The following is a 17,445-nucleotide window of genomic DNA, read 5'->3' as shown; positions in this document are numbered from 1 at the left end:
CTTATGACTAGTCCGATGCATAGGATGATATGGATAATATGCTGACATTGGTTATGATGGCAGTTTGGTGTCAATGATGACATTAAAAACAAAGTGTAAAAAGAAACAAAATTGAAGGAGATGACTAGGATAGAAAAAGAAAAGAACAATATAGTGAAAATGATTTAGAAAGAAAACAATGATAATAAAGGTGAACATAGAGTACTGAAAGGGAAGATGCAAAAAAGAATCTGATGGTAGTGTTAGATTTGATGAAGGAGAAAATTATAGATCATACTAAAGAATGAAAAGAGATTGAGTAAGAGTAAAGAACAAAGTATGGCTTCAAAGAATATTGAACAATACTGAAGAAAGATAACAGATCAAAGATTTAATAATACTCGAACTTGAAACCTCGATAGAACTTTCGAAACCATCTGAAAATACCTAGCAAATAACAAAAGAAGGTTAAGAGGTGATAAGGAGAAGACTTGGTTGTGAGTCATGTGACCCCTGGTGTTTTTCACAATAGAGAGGAGTTGCTTTGTTTTATTTTTTTTATATGAAACAGGTCTGAATCAAAGTATAGGGAGATCCATTATATTCTCTGTCACATAGGTGCGGGTACGGGTGCGAATGTCGTGATGCAGCACTTTAAAAAAACTTCGGTGCGGGGAGGATATATATATATATATATAAATGGACTTGATTAGGGTTAACCGAATCTACTTTTGGATAAAATGGACCTCAATGTAGTGGACTTCACCTAACACAACGAAAGTTGTATCCAAGTGATGCACCCGCCTGGGTGCGCATGTGACGCGAGTGCGGTGCCCTGTTTGAAGAGTCTGTGTGACAGATTATATTATGATAATCAGAATGCTTTTATGATCACACTTAACCCTGTACAACATGAGAAGGCAACACATATTGACATAGAATCAATATTCATAATGTGGAAAAATAGAAGATAAGGAGATAGAAGCACAATTTGTTGGAACTAAAAGCCAGATAGCTAACATGTTCAGCAAATTGTTCACCAAGACTTGGTATTAGTCCCTCAAAGGCAAGCTGTCCATGACGAGAAAGCATGCACAACTTGAGGGTGGCTGATATGAAGTGATATAAAGTGAAACTTTGTAATTTTCATATGTTTGTTATATATTGCAAAAGCAAACTGTAAGTTGTATATTGCAAAAACAAACTATAAGTAAGGTTATTTGCAGTTTTTCATGTAACCCTACATACAAATGTTTAATACAGTGGACCATCTGGCTCATCCCACACTAAAGGAATTAGTGAGCTACTCTTCTTTTCTTTAAGTGTTTTCCTTCTCTTGCAGCCTTGCCTCTTCTCTTACATTCTTATAATTTGGTGCTTGTGTTGGTAGGATGTTTCCTTTTTTATAATTATAAAAATGCATGGCATATATGACATATTGAGTTACTCTGTTGAGTTCCTTGATCATTTCTGTCACTTAGGTGGGGTAAGGGTTGTCGATGATCATGATTTGTTGAAAGACACAGAATGATGTTCTCGTACTAAAAAATTTCATTAATCTTACCCTTTTACATTTTAACTTTTGGTTACTGTTTTCACTTTGTCATGCCATGTTCGCATGTTGATTTTAGAACACATATTGTATGGGTTACTACTTCAATAAAGGTATAACATCATAGTTGGTTTTAGCAGTTATTTATATTTTATACTACACCTTTGCTACAATGCATCTTCCCTAAAGGACACTCCCACTCAAATATGCATGCATCTAAGACTACTGCAATAGTTAGAGATCTATCACATAGGATACATGGATAGCCCTGACCTCAAAAACCTATGAGTGAATGGTGACCATTGAGATGCCTTGCTCTAAAAAATATATCAAAATCACTTGAGGCTTGTGCCACCTACCATATCCAAGGTAGGCCCGCTCTGAATGAGTATAAGGGTTGTCTTTTTAACAGAATTAATCATTTCATGTGTCTTAAAACAATAGGCAGATATCAGGGTCCAGTAACCCAAGTATCCATTCAGGGTAACCACTAGATTTTGTTTCACTCGTATGTACCTAACTCATTCGCTAATGTTTTGGCACCTTTAGTCCATTCGAGCAACTTGCTTGTGAAGGTGAATAACCACTTATTTATTGTGTGTATGTACTTTTTATATCCTGGTGCACGTTCGCATCTCATGGGTTTTCATTAAACCCTAACTCATTGTACAATCATGTCTCGGTGATTTACAATACAATATCAGTCATTCATATGCCAGACACATAAATGGGCCCAATGGCACCATCAAGGTTCCTTAAACCCCCAGACTCCTACATGAGCCATACCAATTCATGCATGCAAATTATGAGATTTCAACATGCTACATAGTCAGTAGGGTGTCATGTCCCATCACTCTATTGAGCAAAATCATTCATTGTATATATCAATTATATGATGCAACATTTTAACAGAAAAGCAGAATTATCATATAATTCAAAAAATATGTATTTCATAATGTGAAGCATCTAAACCTTGAGCATACGTAATTCCTATGCATTTGAAGTAATTCATGCATATATTATTAGAAAGCTCATAAGCATACATAAAAGCTTGTATACACTAATAAAAGCTTGTAATACAGGTTGAATGTCCATAATACAGGTTGAAAGCCTATAATATAGGTTAAAAACTCATAATATAGGTTGAAAGTTCATAATACAAGTTAAAAACTTGTAATATATGTTAAAAGCCCATAATACAAGTTAAAAGCTCATAATATAAGTTAAAAGTCATAATACAATTTGAATGCCCATAATATAAGATAAAAGTATAATACAAGTTAAAAGCTCATAATACGGGTTAAAATCCTATAATATAAGTTGAAAGCCTATAATATAGGTTGAAAGCTCATAATACAGGTTGAAAACCCATAATACATCTTGAAAGCTCATAATATAGGTTAAAAACTTATAATATAAGTTGAAAGCTCATAATACAGGTTGAACACTTATAATATAGGTTAAAAGCTCATAATATAGGTTAAAAGCTCATAATAAGGTTGAAAGTTTATAATACAGGATGAAAACTCATAATATAGGTTAAAAGCCTATAATATAGGTTGAAAGCTTGTAATACAGGTTAAAAACCCATAATACAGGTTGAAACTCATAATACAGGTTGAAAGCATATAATATAGATTAAAAGTTCATAATATAGATTGAAAGCTTGTAATACATGTTAAAAGCCGATAAAACTTATTGAAAGCTTGTAATATAGGTTGAAAGCTCATAATATAGATTGAAAGACCATAATACATGTTCAAAGCTCATAATATATGGTTAAAGCTCAAAATACTGGTTGAAAGCTCGCAATACAAGTTAAAAGCCCGTAATACAGGTTGAATATAATATTGGTTTATGTGTAATGAAAATACATGCAAGATTATCGAAACATAACTAATCGTACATGAGCACATACACAATAAAAATATATCTTTAACATTGAAAATTATGAGCATTTTGTATAGAGACCTGCCCTGTAGAGCATATCGACAAGAGACACAAAAATTCCAAAATATTTTGAGAGAATTTTCCTCCAAATGCAAATTCCTGGTGATCCTTACGTATGCGTAAGTACATCAATGAAAGTGGAGTCGATTTACGCAAACCAAGTGACAAGGAACCGATAGAAAAAGATAACTAATTTAAAGAAAACTGGGTCACTAGGGAATAAAACTGAACCACTAGGAAAACTTGGTTGTAAGCTCAGCCAGCCAGGTAGCTAGGGGTGAGCGGGGTCGGTTAGGGACGAGTCGAGCTAGCTAGGGTTAAAGGGGACTCAAACCGGGTCAAAAGGTGGCTGGTGGCTGAAGTGGTGGAGAACCACCACTTTGGTGGTTGGAAAGTGCGAGGGAGGGAGAGAGAGGGGGTGCCCTTCCCTTTTATAGGGGGAGGGAGGGGCAAAAGGTTCATAAGAGGGTAACCCCTTGGCTACCCTCCCATTACATGTGTTTAACACTTGTAAAATCCATCACAAACTATGGGCTATAACCATGTGTGCTGCAGGGTTCTTATAGTGGGTTTGGATCTGGGTCAAATCTATATCTACTTCTACTAATCCAAGATCAGTCTTGTTTGGTTAGAAGTTAACCAATAGTTTAGGTTTAGTTAGGTTCTAATAAATTCCTAACTAACCCTATAGTCTTTTTCAATTTGCTATTTACGTCAAATGAAAGCTTTTAAGTTAAAAAGAAGGTTTTTCAAAAGTAGATTTGTCAAAAACAATTTTATAAAGTTGACCAAGCTTGGTCAATAGGGATGTGAACAATCTTGACCCTTGGGTTGCTGAAAAACCATTGAAATTACTTTTATACCTCTAAGATTGTTGGGTATAGTATGGGCTCATACGAACTTGGATTTCAACCAATTCACTTTTGTTCTTTTTGAATTTTTGATGTGAACACAATCGTGCATTCGAAAATCATAGAATAAGTAATCAAAATATCTTTTAAGATATTATAACTTATCAAAAATACCAAAAGTTGTTGGGTGTTACAGGTGGGTTGCAACGCTGCCTCATGAAACAGATGGTGAAGTCCCGCCACTTTTGACTACATCCAGCACCTCTGCCTCACCAGCTCTGCACTCTCCCACTTCTTGGCCGACGATACCCTTGTCATCTATGAGGGAACCCCTCTTGTCTTCCTCCATATCTCTCTCTCTCTCTCTCTCTCTCTCTCTCTCTCTAACCCCAATGCGATTTTGATTTGTGTGATTTCAAATAACACCCGTACTCATGAGATTCAAAATCCCCAACTTAACGTAATTTCAAATCACATATGATTTGAAATCACGTGAGCCCAAATCCCATGTTTGGTTGAGCATGAGATTTGGGCCCAAGTGAGAGTCACTCTCTCGTTTGAATGAGTGATTGAGCAAAAATTGCTCGTTGATTGATTTATGGCATTCCTTGTCATTTCTCCATTTGGGATGTTCCTTAGCCTCGCCTTCCTCCTTGATGCTTGGACATCCAATTTATGAATGACTGTCTATTCCTATGTCCCAAGAATCAGTCTAACTCAGCCATCCCACTTTTCATATTTTGAACCTTTACTCTGGCATAACAGAAAAAGATGTCATGCCCCTTTGATTTGAGATTACATGACATGCAACCAAACATAGTTTTCTGTCTAAAGTCCTTGCACCCAAACCTCTCTCGCGCCATTGAATCCTTTTTTTTTTCAAGCTTGGCTCTTCTAACTCGGGCTCACTTAGCTCACCACAAGCGCAATTCTGAGCTCGAGCCAGGGCTTGGTGCAATAACTCAAATTGGTCCCAGCAGTTTGGACCCACGGTTACAGGTTTGGGCACCGTAAATGGGTCAGACTCAGTCTGACATAATCCAATGTAGTACTGTGATCAGATTCTGTGATTGTTGGTACGGATTATGTCCGTGACATAATCGAATGTAGCGTGATCAGTTTCTGCGGTATAGTCCCATCTTGAAAATGAACGATACCCATCAATCTGCAGATAATAAGGGCCATTCTGAGCCCTTAGTTTTAAATAATTCAGATACCGTTCATCTTGATATTGAACGACACCCATGAATCAGAGAATAAGGCTCATTGTGAGCCGTTCATTTTAAATCATTCAGATGCCGTCCATCCGAAACACAAACAACATTGGAAAAAAGCTGGGGCCCGTTTGGATGCTGTTCATCTTTTTTTTTTTTTAAGGTAAGTTGGGGTTAGGGGACCGCTATCAGAACAACAGCTGCCCCATGTGGCAGAGGGATTCGATCATGAGCCTTCAGCTTGACACATGACCCCACTTACCACATGGGATACCACCTCGGTGGTGGATGTTGTTCATTTTGAGACCAATGACATCTGCATGAGCTACGACGGTACTACCAGCAGAGCAGATTCTGACCTGATCTCATCTCTTTTTTTTCAGTGCATTAGGCCTGATGCAGTTGGCTGTCATTCATCCATGCGATGAACGGCAGCCAGACCACCGCATTGTTACGTTTTATATCAGCTGTTTATTTTTAGGGGTGTAGTTGTTGTTCATTTAAAACATAAATGGCTCTCAAACAATTTGTGAGACCCATCCAAGTAGGGGTAGGCATCGGCCCAGCTCATTACTATTGGGTCAGGTTTTGCTCCGGTTCTTAACGGGCTCGGTTTGAATGTCTCATGGCTGGCCAATGTAATAAGACAATTCCTGTACAAGTGATTTAGTGCAATTAATTATCTTTCTCCTAAAATTAGTACAATTAATTAGATAAGTAAAAGTAATTAACAAGTTCTCATGTTCCCAAGTTACTATGTGATTTATAGTTTTCATAAAAAAATAATTTTGCTTTTTATTTTTATTTTTTAATTTTATAGCTCAGGCTTATCGGGTTGGCCCGGGTTCAGCCTGCTAATAGATCGGGCCAGGTTTAGGCCCGATTCCTAACGGGCTCAGGTCTAAAATCCTGGCTCAAACCTGGCCCATAGTAGGCTGGGTCGCCTAGGCCCACCGAGCCGCCCAACACGTTGCCCACCCCTAAATCCAAGTAACGATCTATCCTATGGTGTTTTGGCTGCCATTTATTGCTCAAAATAGCTTTGACGGTTGTCAGAGCTGCATCTGACCTGATTTTGTTTTAAAGAAGTAAAGGAATTCATTAGGGAATTTAATTAGGTACATATTGGATCTAGATTATATATATATATATATATATATATATAGAGAGAGAGAGAGAGAGAGAGAGAGAGAGTTGGGTAGGTGCAAAATTGATACATGCTCAATGAGGTTTTCAGCCTTTTTCGTGTTTTTTTTTTGCAGTTTCGACCCCATAAATGTGTTGGGCATGATTTACAAAGAATCATGTGTTTTTATGAAAAAAATGATATTTAGAGCCCACAAATTTTACAAAGATTTTAGACCGTTGATTTTTTAACCTTATAAAAACCCACCCATGTGTTTGAATGGAACACTTCAAGAGCTGATCGCTCTAAAATCAACTACATAGAGCATATATGTATGGTCAGAATTTAAAAATAAAACAAAAAAACCTTAAAAACTCATTTAGCACCTATCATATCGCACCTCTCTCTCTCTCTCTTTTATATATATATATATATATATATATATATATATATATATATATATATATATATATATATATATATATATATATATATATATATATATATATATATACACACACACGAGACAAATGGGTTTGGTATGGATATGAGATAACAAGCAATAGTTACCGCTCCTACTGTTTTAATCTACATAACTTTTGCTGAACAATAAGTAGCATGGGTTTGGTATGGATATTTGATCAACCCGAACCGATTTACTCAAATTTGGTAAGCTCCATCCCATTAAATAAATGGTTGGACTGAAGACCTGATAAAAATGTGAAACTATCTGAATCCAAGAAAATTCCAACCTGGATTAAATTATTTTGCAGGCAGATTTTTTATCAAACAATAGCAATTAACTGATCAAAATTGAATCTTGTAACCAGTCCAATAATCCATTTAGGGACCAAACTACAACAGATCCGGTTAATATTATCTTAGAACAAATCTAACGCATTTAGGGACATATAAATCAAGTTGCGTCGGGTTAATCATTGGATTTGAATCCAATACGCAATTATACATCCAAATCCAAATCCAAATCCGAGTTGGACGGATAATCGGAACCGATTGATTACGAATAAAATATATCCAATTAGCTAATCCGATTCAGATTCGGTTTTACGTTTTTCCCTTCCGAGTTGGAATCCGATTAGGTCGGATTCGGTAATGCATAAATCGAACCGAGTCTGACCCGTTTACCTTAACGAGAGGCCTAGGAGGCTAGGACCAGACCAGGGGGCAGGGGCCCATCGTACCGAATCGGACCCGAGCAGAACCGGATCATCGATCGAACCGAATTCTCCCGCGTTCTTGAGGGTATAAATACCTCTCCCGCTAAGTTGGTAACCATCTCCCTCGAATTTGCGTGTCTTCGTCGTCGTTGTGCTGGACGTGGCACGAGAGAGAGAAAACTAACAAAAAAGAATTCCCCTTCGAACCAAGCAATTCTCACCCCCTCCATCCTCTCTCTGTCCCTGCTTCTGGACTCGAAATTCCTATAAATTTTGCGTCTCCGAAACCCTAGATTCATCGATTCCCAGCGGACGGACGAGATAGGACGGCGTCGCCGGAATCTGACGGGTTACAGACGGAATCCCGCCGGAGCGTGCCGCGATGTCGAGGGATTCGTCGGACAATTTCATCTCCGGCAGCGGCTCCCACCAGTATTTTCAGATGCAGTCGGAGCCTCCCCTGGCCGCCGCCTCCTCTTACTCCTTCCGCCAAGGGGGCGAATTGTCATTAATCTTCGACGAGCTGCCCAAGGCGACGATCGTCTCCGTCTCGAGGCCGGATGCGAGCGATATTAGCCCGGCGTTGCTCTCGTACACCATCGAATTCCAATATAGACAGGTACGGTCCTTAGATTTTGTCATTTGTTTGTTAATTTCATTATTCCTTCTGTTATTCATCATGTATGAAACCCAATTGTTTCATGCACTACGTTTTCCCTTTCTTTTTTTTTTTCGTTTTCGGGATCGATTGTTCATGTATCGGTTGCCATTGAAAGCGTGAGAGGATCACGAGACATAAGAACGAGTTATTATGTCTAACTTTACTCGTTGGTTCTAGCTAATTTCAGATGACTCAATGTTTTGCAAAGAACATTGCCTATGTATTTTTGGTTGGCGGTGTCTGTGAAGTTAAGTCATCGGTCTTCTATTATGTATTTTTGATATCTGAAGCTCAGATAGAGAATAACTATAACTTTCTGAGATGAGCAAAAATTTGGTTACGAGTGAATATAAATGTCTGAGAATTAGGAAAAAGACAAAAAGATGGGGTAATGTGAAGAGAAAGAAGGTGCGTGGTCTGGATTGGGGAGATAACTTAAGTCGGCCAGTCACCTTTGTTTGCTAATTTGTTGCCTATCTGCATTCTCCAAATTCTAGATTAACTGCACATAGGATTAATTGTCGTTGTTGGCATCTGTACTATTTGTCGCTTCAAAGCTTTGTGAAGTTCAAAAGAGGCTACGAACGAGTTATTTCTTTATAGGTGAGTCCCATGGATCAGTTGATAAAACGCTGCTTTAAGTGATGATATCTACTTTTAGTATTGTTAGCTGTTTAATATTGCTTAAGTATTGTTAGCCGTTTAGTATAGCTTTAAGTAATGCAATCTGCAAATCTGCTATAAATAAGATCAAAAGGAAGAAAGCCTATAATGATCAGGTTAAGGCAGCATTTGGTTATTCATTGAAGAAAAAAGCAGCATCTCCAGTAATTAATTAGCTACCAGCCACATAACTTGAGTACAAGAAAAGTTCACATTAAATTGTATTTGTGGGCTGTTTTGACTGCTTATTTTCAGCTACTGTTGACCAGGTACAAAATTGTGAAGTTATGATCCTATGTTGGAATAGTGGTGATGATGGAAATGGTTCTGATAATTTCAGAGATGAAGGTGGTGATGTTCTGGATATGGTGGTGGTGGAGGCCAAGCTGGATGATGAGGTGGAGGTGGTGTGCTTGGTACATGTTGCTTTTGTGATTGTAGACTTGGTGATGGCTGTAGATGTAATAGTCGAAGTGATGATGGAGTTAGCTCAGTAGAAGGCAGAGATGATGGTGATTTTTATGGCTATTGTAGTTAGACTTGGCAGTGATGTTGGAGTGGCTTAGTGAAAGGCGGATATAATGGTGATCTTGGTAGTTGTTGTGGTTAGACATGGCAGAAGTGGATAACTTCCGTTTATTTATAATCCAGTTTTGCGTTGAATCTAAAATATGCTTTCTAACCAATATTTTGTTTAGTGAGGAAACTGTTCTGGTCATACAGGTCTAATAGAAGGATATTTTCTTTTTCCGAGGGGAGGAAAGCCTTTGTCTTAGAGTAGTTCTCTTAGGACCTATGACATGTTCTGATGCTAAGAGGAGCTCCTTATTGTGATCCTTGAAGGTGTAAAGGCTTTTCGAAGAGGTAATTGAACTTGAAGAATATATTTGAAATTCTTAGAATGAAGCCTCAGTAAGATGCTAACTATGTCACATGGGTGCGGGTGCGGGTGCGGGTGCGGGTGCGACGCGGGTGCGACACGGGTGCGGCGCAATTTTAAAAATTTTGGACACGGGGACTCGGCTATATATATATATATATTTAAATATATATATATATATATATATCCAGTGTGTGCATATGTCTATATAAATTTTGGACTCGGCTCGTGACTCTTCCAAGTTGTCTCAGATCCTGAACTAACTGAGTTAAAATAGTAGTATAACTGGGTTAGAACCAAACTAGGCTGAGTTTATCATTGACTCAGCCGAGTCTTAGCTACCATGGGAATAAAACATCATCAAGGTATTAATTAAAAGCATTAACTAAAAGCATGTTCTGGTAAATGCATTAAATATCTTTTGCTAAAATTCATAACATTAATTAAAAGCATTAAAAGCTTTTAATTTTTCAAAGCTAGATTTGAAAAAGAGAGAGAGAGAGAGAGATCTCGGTGGATGAGAAAGTGTTGCTACTCGTGGATGAGAATTTATTAGCTTTTATAAGAGAGAGAACTTGGTGGATGAAAAGTGTTGGTACTCGTGGATGAGAATTTATTAGCTTTTAAGATTGAGAGAGAGAATTAAATGATAATATTTAAGAATAGTTTTTTTTTCTGGGCCTAATGTTTAAGACTCATGCTATATATATATATTTTTAAAAAATATATAAAAAGATCTTTTTATTTTTATTTTTTTTTGTACTAAAAATGGACATTTTTGGACTCGGTCAACGTTGACCGAGTCCAAAATTAAGACGGACTCGGCCTGGACTCGTTGACCGAGTCCGACTCGGCGTTGACCGAGTCCAGGCCGTGTCCGAGGCCGCACCCGTGTCCGCACCCGTGTCAGGGCGTGTCGACTCGGGTGCGGCACCTCCCTAGCCGAGTCCGTGTGACATAGGATGCTAATTACATGGGTGTCGTGGTTCTTTTAGGATGCATATAAGAATGTCTGGGAGAAAACTTATCTCCATATTTGCCTATTCACGTAGAAAAAATACCTTTTCTAAGTGACATTGATTGTCTGTATTCTATTTGGACTTTGGAGAAAGCAAAGGTCAAAATGTAGGTATAGCGGTCCTGCCCCACCCATTAGCATCGGCCATGTACTGTTAGCGAGGGATTACAGATTTTAGTTTTGAGTCTTGGAACTTGACTCAGACCATGAAAGGATCCTAAGTCTGGGTTTTAAAACTATGTTGTCTTCGAGCAAATTGTTGTCTAACAAATAGGTGGCTTGTCTTCCAATCTGGAAGCTTGATGCTTCATTTTCCTTCTCTCTTACTTCTTTGAGAAATTGTGATTCTGCATCATCTAGTCAGGGAAAAATTGGTGCATATTCGAACTAAAGCTTTCTTTTGCTGTTCCAGTTCAAGTGGCAGTTGCTGAAGAAAGCCGCTCAAGTTTTCTATCTGCATTTTGCTTTGAAAAAACGTGCAATCATTGAGGAATTCCATGAAAAGCAAGAACAGGTAGCTGTCTGTTATTTTCACAATGGACACATCTTTTGAAAAATGATATATGTACTATTTACCGTATGCTTAGTAAATGAAGGATGGCATACTTTTTGAGTAATGTATTTGTGAGCTATATTAATGCATTTTTGTGTATATTTCCATGCAAGGCGAAAGAATGGCTTCAAAACTTGGGTATAGGAGATCACACGGCAGTTGTACAAGATGAAGATGAAGTTGATGATGATGCAGTCCTACAACATGAAGAAAACTATGCATCTAAAAACAGGTGGTGCCTGAAACTATCCCACAGATTCAAAATGGGATGATTGTGCAATCATTTTCATCAACTGCAAGAAAGGAACTGTGTTGTTTAGTACAAGTTATAACATGAGTACATGGAAGAATCTCATATAGACTGTCAGATATGTTGCGTGCTTTTTCTACAATTTATTTTTCTTGTTCTGGTCACTGTAAGATATACATATCTTGTTGCATAAGCTTCTATTCTGATTGCATGCAGTTTTTTTTTTCTTCCAAGCTCTTGAAAATTTAAAAATTTTCCTTAGGAGAGCTCCCCAGCATTCTCTGCTACCTTATGTCCTCATCTCATGTTCTGTAATACTTCTGTATAATTCTTCCTGTGATACTCTCTCTCTCTCTCTCTCTCTGTCTCTCTGATGCACACAAACACACATGTGCAGAACCTACAAACTGACAGTCTTTATTTCACCATGTTTTTTTATGTTACTGGTCTATGTATGTGAACCACTTAAAATTTGAAAACTTTTCCAGTAGTGAACAATTTTGAAGTAATGTTTTTTTTTGGAACAGGAATGTTCCGTCTAGTGCAGCTTTACCAATGATCAAGCCAGCATTAGGACGACAACAATCTGTTTCAGATAGAGCAAAGGTTGCGATGCAGGGTTATCTAAACCACTTCATGGGGAACATGGACATAGTGAACTCTAGGGAGGTATGCTTGATTTTTACTGGTGGCCATTCTTTTGATATTGTACACCATGTTTTGTTAAATGCTGTGCTGATCTCATATACTGAGCTAAGTGCATTGATGGGATCACTTGAATTTTGGATTCTTTTACCCATTGATTAAAATTTTTGAAGATAGTTTATCATTTTGGTTTTGTCGTGTTTATTTGTTAAGACTTTGCAAAACCATGTTGAAGGAACATTTACTTCTACTATTCATTTATGTGCCATAGTTATTGAAGTTTTCCATGCATCCATAGGATAGATTATTTGAAAATTTGACTTGAGAATGAGTTGGTTAGTTATGTTGTAGATTTATATATACATATAAGTATTTGTTGAAAGGAAATGCCTGAATGCAAGATTCTTTCATGAAATTGCTGGTGCTTGTATGAATCTAGCATAATTGTATGCTTGCAAGGCTGTAAACAAACTGAGCAGCTCACTGCTCAGCTCATTTGAACCCGTCAAATGAGTTCAGTGAGCCGAGCTATGGGAGGCTCGTCTAGTCTAAGTGAGCTGAGTACGAACAATGGGTGTTTGTCTTGGCTCATTTAGATAGTTTATATTAAGTCTATGTATCTCATATGTCAAAAAACATAAGGCTGGTCAAGTGATTATATAGGTATGCATGTAACAATGAGGTCACAGGTCGGATTATCACTGTGGTCTCATGTAAAAAAGTGATTATTTTTGCTTAATGAGCCAGATCAGGTTCAGGTCATCTGGTTTGAGCTTGTACAAGCTCGTGCTTGGATCAGCTCTCATGAGCTAGTCAAAAACGAACTGAACCTGAACAAGGCTTGTTATGTTTGTTCGGCACATTTACCAGCCTATATGCTTGATATAAATGAATCTGCTTGCATGAAAATGATCCAATCTTGTTATTTGCAGCTAAATTTGGCAAGATTGAGTAGAGAACTAGAGATGCTAGAATCTTGAAAGATGATGTTTTCCCTGTATTTGCAAGAACAGGAAATTCTCACTAGGACTGACTTCTTCTCACCCCTGTACTGGTGCTGCCAGAAAAGCAAATATGCAGGGCAACTAAAACCATTAATGGAGACCTTGTGGCTAGTGCACATGTTTCTATAAAACTTTTGGGGTGTTTGATGATGATAAATTACTTCTTATGTTTCATCAGTTTCATTGGAAGTAATCCATCTGTAGAGAACTTAAGATGCCATTTTTGGTGTCCATCTCTAAGAAAACATTGTGGGAATTGATTATATTTCTTCCTTTTCTTTCTTTCTTCTTTTCCCCTTTTGTGTCTGCCTGCATCTGTGGGTATGTGTGTGAGATTATTTGGAATGGCTTTGCTATGAGAATGTGTACCATGTTAAATATTAAATAATGTATCATAACTAGGCTAACTAGGAATTTTTACTTTTTCCTTTTAGTTTAGTTTGTGTAGGATTTTCCCTTTTTTTTGTTCTGTTTTTGTTTGTATTTGACTAGTCAACATTTGACTAAATCAAATACAAAGACTCCCAACGGCCCAACGACTCTCTCCTCTAACTCCTCTATTGTGTATAAATATGGGGCATTGCCCCGTCTTTGTATGGATTTTTGGTGTGGATTACAATCAATAATATCATTATTTTTCCTCTTATTGTTGAATACCCATTTTTGGGTATTTGTGTATGAACCTTTCTTGGTTCTTGTGAGTGTTCATTTCGGTAGTTTTGTTGGAACTCTTTGAGTATCCATTCTTGGTGATCTAGCAAACATTCTTGAAGGAGCTCATCTTCTTACATACCAGAACTTCTCGAGTGTTCTTGTTCAACTGTGTGCATGGGACTTTTCAAGAGAAGGGCATCATTATCACCTTTGTCCAATGAAAAATGTGAGATTATCTATACTTTGTAGCAGTTAGTGTTCATCTCCAATTGAAGCCTGTTAAGTCATTCTCACTCAGTTAACAGCCATATACTATTTTTACAAGGTCGGTGACTGAACTACTTTCTCATTTGTATGTAGCCATAGGTTATTTGTATGACATTATTATGTTCCATATAAGTTTTGTTTCAAGTTTCAATATTCATCTTTTTGTCTCTATGTTTCTCCACATAGTGTGGGTTTTGGTATGATTTGCAGATGATTTTGAATTCATAAATGTGATTTTTCATAATATCCTTTTGCGTTAGCTCCTTATCAGGTGATCTGATCTCTATTATGCTGTGTCTTGGGAGTAACCATAAAATATGAATTATAGGTTTGCAAGTTTCTGGAGGTCTCAAAGTTGTCTTTCGTGCCTGAGTATGGGCCTAAGCTAAAAGAGGACTATGTAATGGTGAGGCATCTACCTATGATTCAGAAGGATGATGGCGAAAGATGTTGCTCATGCCATTTCTTCGATTGTTGCAATAATAATTGGCAGAAGGTAATGCAACATGTCAGTTCTCTCTCTCTCTCTCTGCTCATTGATTTGATATTTCCGTGAAAATGAGTAGTAGGAACATCAACATTATTTATCTGTTTGTCGTATACATGGTTGTAAATATGTTGTAACTTGTAAGTCATAATTGTGGGCTGTTTTCGTTATTTTTCTTTTGCTTTTCATTGTAGTGCTAATAAGGGGCATGTGTGTACTCCTTTTACACAATAAATGAATATGCTACAGTGCAGCCTGATAGACCATATTTTAGCCAGCAAGGGTATTTCACCCTTTCAAGTTAGAACAGTGGCGTCGATGTAATATATGTATATTTGTGTAATTAAAGGAGTTATCCATACCAGAGTTCCCGGAAGCGCCTAGGTAAGTGGGGAAGCGCACTTCCCCGAAGCGCGCTTCGGAAGCGCTTCCCCCATTTTTTCAAATTTTTTTTTTTGTATTTTTTTTCGCTTCCCCTTCGCTTCCTCCGGTTTGCTTCCTAGGTCGCTTCCGAGATGATTCTTGATTCGTTCCTAAGTGGTCCCACGCTTCCCGCTTCCTAAAATTTTGAAAGTGCCTCGCTTTCCACTCCCGCTTCCTCAACTGGCAACCATGGTCCATACTGTGGCCTTAGGTGTAATGTAAGGGTTAAATGTACCGTAATATTATAAATGGCTAATTAGGTTTGTTACTGGAATGATCATAAATGGAACCCATCAGTGGATGCCCCCTAGGGCTTCTCATTTGATCCCAAGGCTGCCCGTCTCACTCTACTTTTCCCTCCTCCTTGTTGATTATATCACCAAGTATTGTGTTGCAGGCTGATACATGGATATCCAAATAAAGGAGCATGTTTACATGTGTATGAAATATAAGCACTTATAAAATGGTAATAAATAGCATTCTGCATGTATGGGGGAGGGGGGCACTGTGGGTGGATGCAAAAAATTTTCAAGTAGAGTAGACTGTTGATGGACTTCTACATTTAGCATGGAACCTACTTCAGATTGACAAATTGAAATGTTAAAATGGCCTTTTAAACAATTATAGAAATAGATGGCCCAAATTGCATTAACATGCAGCTGCCAAGACAGAGAATCTTAACTTTCAGGTTGCTTGATGTAAAGAATAATTGTCTAATGAATGAAACATGACATGCATGGTATATGGCTTTATCTGCATAAAAATGCATGAGTGGATAAGGTTTTACTCGTGCATCCCAAATTTATTGTATGCACATCTGCACAAATGTATACATACACATATGGGCATGAATGCACACATATACATAAAAATAGCATACGTACAGTGTGTTAAAATATAGCTTGCGTATGGATCTGGATCCAGATCCATACGCATGGTATGTTAATGAAACACATGTTGTATTTCTCTCATTAATGGCATCCTTGTAATATCTCTGATATTACAAGGATAATTGTATAGCTGCTTCATATATAAAATGGTTAGGGCTTGGAGGTCGAGCTATCGTAAGCCGCCCCAGCCATTGTGTTTTCTCTCTCTCTCTCTCTCTCTTGCCCTGTTTCTTGTAGATGCTGTACTAGATATAAAATCTGATATGGTATCAGAGCAAGGGCCATCCTGTGCGTGAAGAAGCTCTGAAGCAGATCGTGAACTGCGTGAACAACGTGTTCCTCCTTTCGCAGATCGTGAACAGCGTGTTCTTCCTTTCAACGTGTTCATCGAGATGGGGACAACGTGTTCATCGAGAACAGCGTGAGCAGCAGATCGTGAACAGCAGCATTGCGTGAACATCCTGTGCGTGAAGAAATTCTGAAACAGTAGATCGAGAACAACAGCCTTTAAAATCTCATCCTCTGAAATCTCCCCTTCTGGAAGTTGGTACTTTTCTTTTCCTTTCAGCGTGAACAACGTGTTCATCGACTGTGTTCATCGAGAACGCAGATCGTGAACAGCAGCTCATCGACTGTGTTCATCCCAAGTTCTCTCTTTTTTGTTACTCTATCGTCTGTGTTGGTTCTCAATTTTTTTTTAAAACATCACCGACTGCTGTCCCTTTTTATTTCAAACCAGTTTTGATTCCACAAGTTTCCTTTCCTTCATTGTTGTTTTAGTGTTCTTTGTGGAGTACTTTTGGTCGTACAGGTATATGCCTTATTACAGTTTTACTGATTGATAAGTGATCTCAAATCTGTTTATTTCTTTTCATTCATCTTGTTTTCTTATTCATTGTTCCACTGATATGGATTACTCTTCGTCTTCATCATCCGGTCCCTCTGCCAATTTCTTGAGTCAGCTTGTTACAGAAAAACTTACTCATTCTAATTTTTTGACCTGGAAAAGGCAAATCCTTCCTTTTATACGGAGTCAGGATCTCGATGAACATTTGGATGGTTTAGTTCCTATACCACCACGGCTTATTTTGCAGGAAACCAAGGATGAGAAAGGTGACACAATTACCATTTCCATTAAGAATCTAGAGTATACAGTTTGGAGGAAGCGGGATCAGTCTTTGGTTGCTTATATTACTTCAA

At 37.8% G+C, this 17,445-nt stretch overlaps 1 protein-coding gene across 4 annotated transcripts in view; it reads left to right on the top strand.

Moving 5' to 3' along the window:
* Positions 1 to 7,969: 7,969 nt before the first annotated feature.
* Positions 7,970 to 17,445, top strand: part of LOC149846167 (phospholipase D zeta 1-like) — a 170,830-nt gene continuing 161,354 nt past the window's right edge. For 3 of the 4 annotated variants that reach the window (XR_016430259.1, XM_089996219.1, XM_089996218.1), the window contains exons 1-5: positions 7,970 to 8,469; positions 11,485 to 11,586; positions 11,739 to 11,857; positions 12,403 to 12,544; positions 14,774 to 14,953. Coding sequence is in view for 3 of the 4 variants with exons in the window: in XM_089996219.1 (XP_089852345.1) it covers positions 8,233 to 8,469; positions 11,485 to 11,586; positions 11,739 to 11,857; positions 12,403 to 12,544; positions 14,774 to 14,953 (780 nt within the window). In the remaining variant the exon portion in view is untranslated. The remainder of the gene's footprint in view (positions 8,470 to 11,484; positions 11,587 to 11,738; positions 11,858 to 12,402; positions 12,545 to 14,773; positions 14,954 to 17,445) is intronic. The other variant, XM_089996220.1, reaches the window with a different exon arrangement.

This window comes from Nuphar pumila, chromosome 2 (genome assembly GCF_984573655.1).
Source record: "Nuphar pumila chromosome 2, dmNupPumi1.hap1.1, whole genome shotgun sequence".
Taxonomy (NCBI): domain Eukaryota; kingdom Viridiplantae; phylum Streptophyta; class Magnoliopsida; order Nymphaeales; family Nymphaeaceae; genus Nuphar; species Nuphar pumila.
The sequence above is the reverse complement of the archived record's forward strand: the minus strand, read 5'-3'. Positions and strand labels throughout refer to the sequence as shown.